Source organism: Trichinella spiralis, assembly GCF_000181795.1.
Source record: "Trichinella spiralis strain ISS 195 chromosome Unknown Scfld2775, whole genome shotgun sequence".
Lineage (NCBI taxonomy): Eukaryota > Metazoa > Nematoda > Enoplea > Trichinellida > Trichinellidae > Trichinella > Trichinella spiralis.
This window is the reverse complement of record NW_003529714.1, coordinates 247-3,048: the sequence shown is the minus strand read 5'-3', so window position 1 is coordinate 3,048 and position 2,802 is coordinate 247. Positions and strand designations below refer to the sequence as shown.

General features: G+C 31.6%; 1 protein-coding gene across 1 annotated transcript; it reads right to left on the bottom strand.

The window, feature by feature from the left end:
- Positions 1 to 2,133: 2,133 nt before the first annotated feature.
- On the bottom strand, positions 2,134 to 2,520 carry Tsp_12804 (hypothetical protein). Its single transcript, XM_003368280.1, has one exon. The coding sequence runs from the start codon at positions 2,518 to 2,520 to the stop codon at positions 2,134 to 2,136; it is 387 nt and encodes a 128-aa protein (XP_003368328.1).
- Positions 2,521 to 2,802: the final 282 nt, after the last annotated feature.

The window sequence follows — 2,802 nt, the reverse complement described above, 5'->3', positions numbered from 1 at the left end:
AACTGAATTATCAAATATTGTATTCGGTAATGTTTTAAGCTTGGTGATTATTATTAAAAAAAATTTTTTTTCTTTTATTTTTTTATTACGATGATTTTTTTTATTTCCGCCTTATTGTGACTATGATTTATTGGGAAAAACTGGTTTTTTTCTTGTAAAACAAAACACTGTTCAAAATTCTTTCATTTCAAAAGATTTGTCGCTTTTGTTCCAAAATAAACGTGTCAGACAGAAGAGGCTTGACACGTCATTCAGTTTAATGTCACATGTTTGAATTGAGCTGCTTTATTCAATATCTTGTTTATATTTATTGGTATTTTTTGTTGTTGTTGTCGAAAATAATTAATAATAATTTTCTAACCAGTATAAATTGGAAAAGTTGAAATTTTTATTATGTTAGCAATTGAATTTCTCTTTCACTTTTACCATATCAGCATCTTAATCATGTTTATACAGTTTCACGATTGTTTGTTTAGATTTATTCAAAATTTCTGAATAATAATATGATTTTTATTTTTATTTTCAATCATCATGGTATTATAATAAGAGGAGGAAGAGGAGGAGGTGGAGGGTATTATTTATTTTGATTCAAAACTGCTTGTTAAATCAACACTTTGAATGTGGAGAATAATTCAAAGAAAAAAAAAGAGATTTTACATTAAGAATTGTTGAAAGAAATTCAAGTATGCAGTAGAAGCAGTTGTTATAGCAGCAGCTGTAGTGATAATAGTGTTGTTGTCTTGAATTTTCAAGTATTTAATAAAACTGTCAGTTGTTTTCCACCTGGATGATTTTCAACCTTGATGAACCTGTTTGATGCAGGGACGGAATTTATTCGTTCATCATATTACAACTAAATATTCCATGTTTTCGAAAATGATTGTCATAAATTGTTGTTTTTCAAATTTCATCATTTTCATTTTTTCTTATTCACTTGATTGACATAATTCTTTTTTATTCAGAAGAAATAAGTTCAGTTGTTCAAATTTGTTGTTTCAAGTGAAAGTAACAATGAAGCCTATTAGATTTTGTACATGGTATATTGTGCAGTGATCAACTGATGAATGGCACTCTTTTTTTTTGGTAACTTCAAATTATTACAGTAAAACAGATTTTACTATTGAATGGAAGAAAGTTTATGTTTTTGTTTTTTCAAAATTATGTAATTTTTTGTACAATTGTTCGACTTTTTTTTAATAATACGCATCTGTATGTGTGTATATGCATTTATGACCGCTAGAGGCGCTTGAGTAGTTAATTGTTGTAGCAATAGCAAAGTGCTGTGACAAATAATTCGCGATGAAAAATTGTTGAGCTCACGCCGAGCGACCGACTGGATCCGGCCAACCTGCTTTTGCCAACAACGTCTGCTACTCTAGCTATTCAATTTTACAAACGATCAAGCGTCGAAGACGGTTTGTCATATTTAACGGTGGCCGTATATATATATATATATATATGCAAATCTTCTCCCATTCATCAGTTGGCTCTTCTTATTATTAAAATTAGTTGTTCTGTTTTGTAGAGATTAGCCAAAACAAACAAACCAAAGATTTGTTTTGCTATTTGCAACTGTTGCTAAGAATATGCATGTATTGTTTTTTTTTGGTTTTGCAATCTGCAACGCGTCATTTTTCAATTGCATCCTCGAAATGCGAGTTTTATTCGTTTGCAATTTAAAAAATATTTGCTTTTTCTTTAATTTTAATTCAATTTCTGTTACATTCTCTCTGGTCAGTGATTATATTGTTGGAATTTTTAGAAGCGGTTGATCACAACCAGTTGACTTTTTCACATCATCATCATCATCAACATCTTCTTCTTCGTTGTTGTCGTCTTATTCATTTTTTCATTTCAAAAAACAAGCAGCTTTCTACTGGAATTCAATTGAGGCAAATTTTTGTTGCTGAGCTTTTTCGATTTTTGTCTTTCGTCCAAAATATACGATGCCCGACAATGCAGGCTTCAACAGTGATGAAAATCATCAACATACGCCACCACACGACAACAACAACAATAGTGATGCCGAAGATCCATCTTCTCCGTCGCATCAGTCGAATGGCATGCAGAACAGTGCTGCAAACCACAAGGCGAACAATTTGGTGACATTTTTCAAACGCAAATTGTCCGGCGTCACGCAACTATCCAGCCAACTTCATCTTCATCACCAAGGACGTAAAGTGGTCGTCGATCGTCCAGTATACAGTTTGGTAAGTTTTGTTTTCTTTTCAAATCACGCAAATATCCCACCGAAAAATATGCAAATTCAAACATCCGCAGTTGTCGTTTTTCCTCATTGTGTAATGAAGATGTTACACGCTGCAGTAGATGTAGTGATAAGTGCATGTTTCTTCGGGGATTTTTTTTCAATCTCCACTTGGTAACTGTGACATTACTTTCCCACATTTTGACATGCTTTTTATGCACTTTTCTTCTCATTTTCTCATGTTTTGCCATTCTCACGACATGTTTGACATTATTTGCTTGTGTCATCACTAATTTGGTGTAGATGGATGACATGATGATGAAAAACACTTGACATGCGGTTTTATAATAATAATAATAATAATAAATGAATATAACTTTTATGAATTATCATTTATTTTTGTTCACCTATCAAATTTGCTTGCTTGCTGCAATTTTCATTCGTTTATTAAATTCTTTTTGTTGTTGTAAAATCTGCCATTTGAAGTTTGAGTATTTTAAACCGGCTATGTGAATGAATGATTGTGAAAAAAGCAATAGGGCCAGTTTTTACCACGAATATAGTTATATGTGAAAAAAGCAAAACGAATACTACTA

What these genes read in the sequence shown, in the direction of transcription:
- Tsp_12804 (XM_003368280.1), bottom strand. Translation starts at nt 2,520, where the DNA reads ATGTCATCCATCTACACCAAATTAGTGATGACACAAGCAAATAATGTC.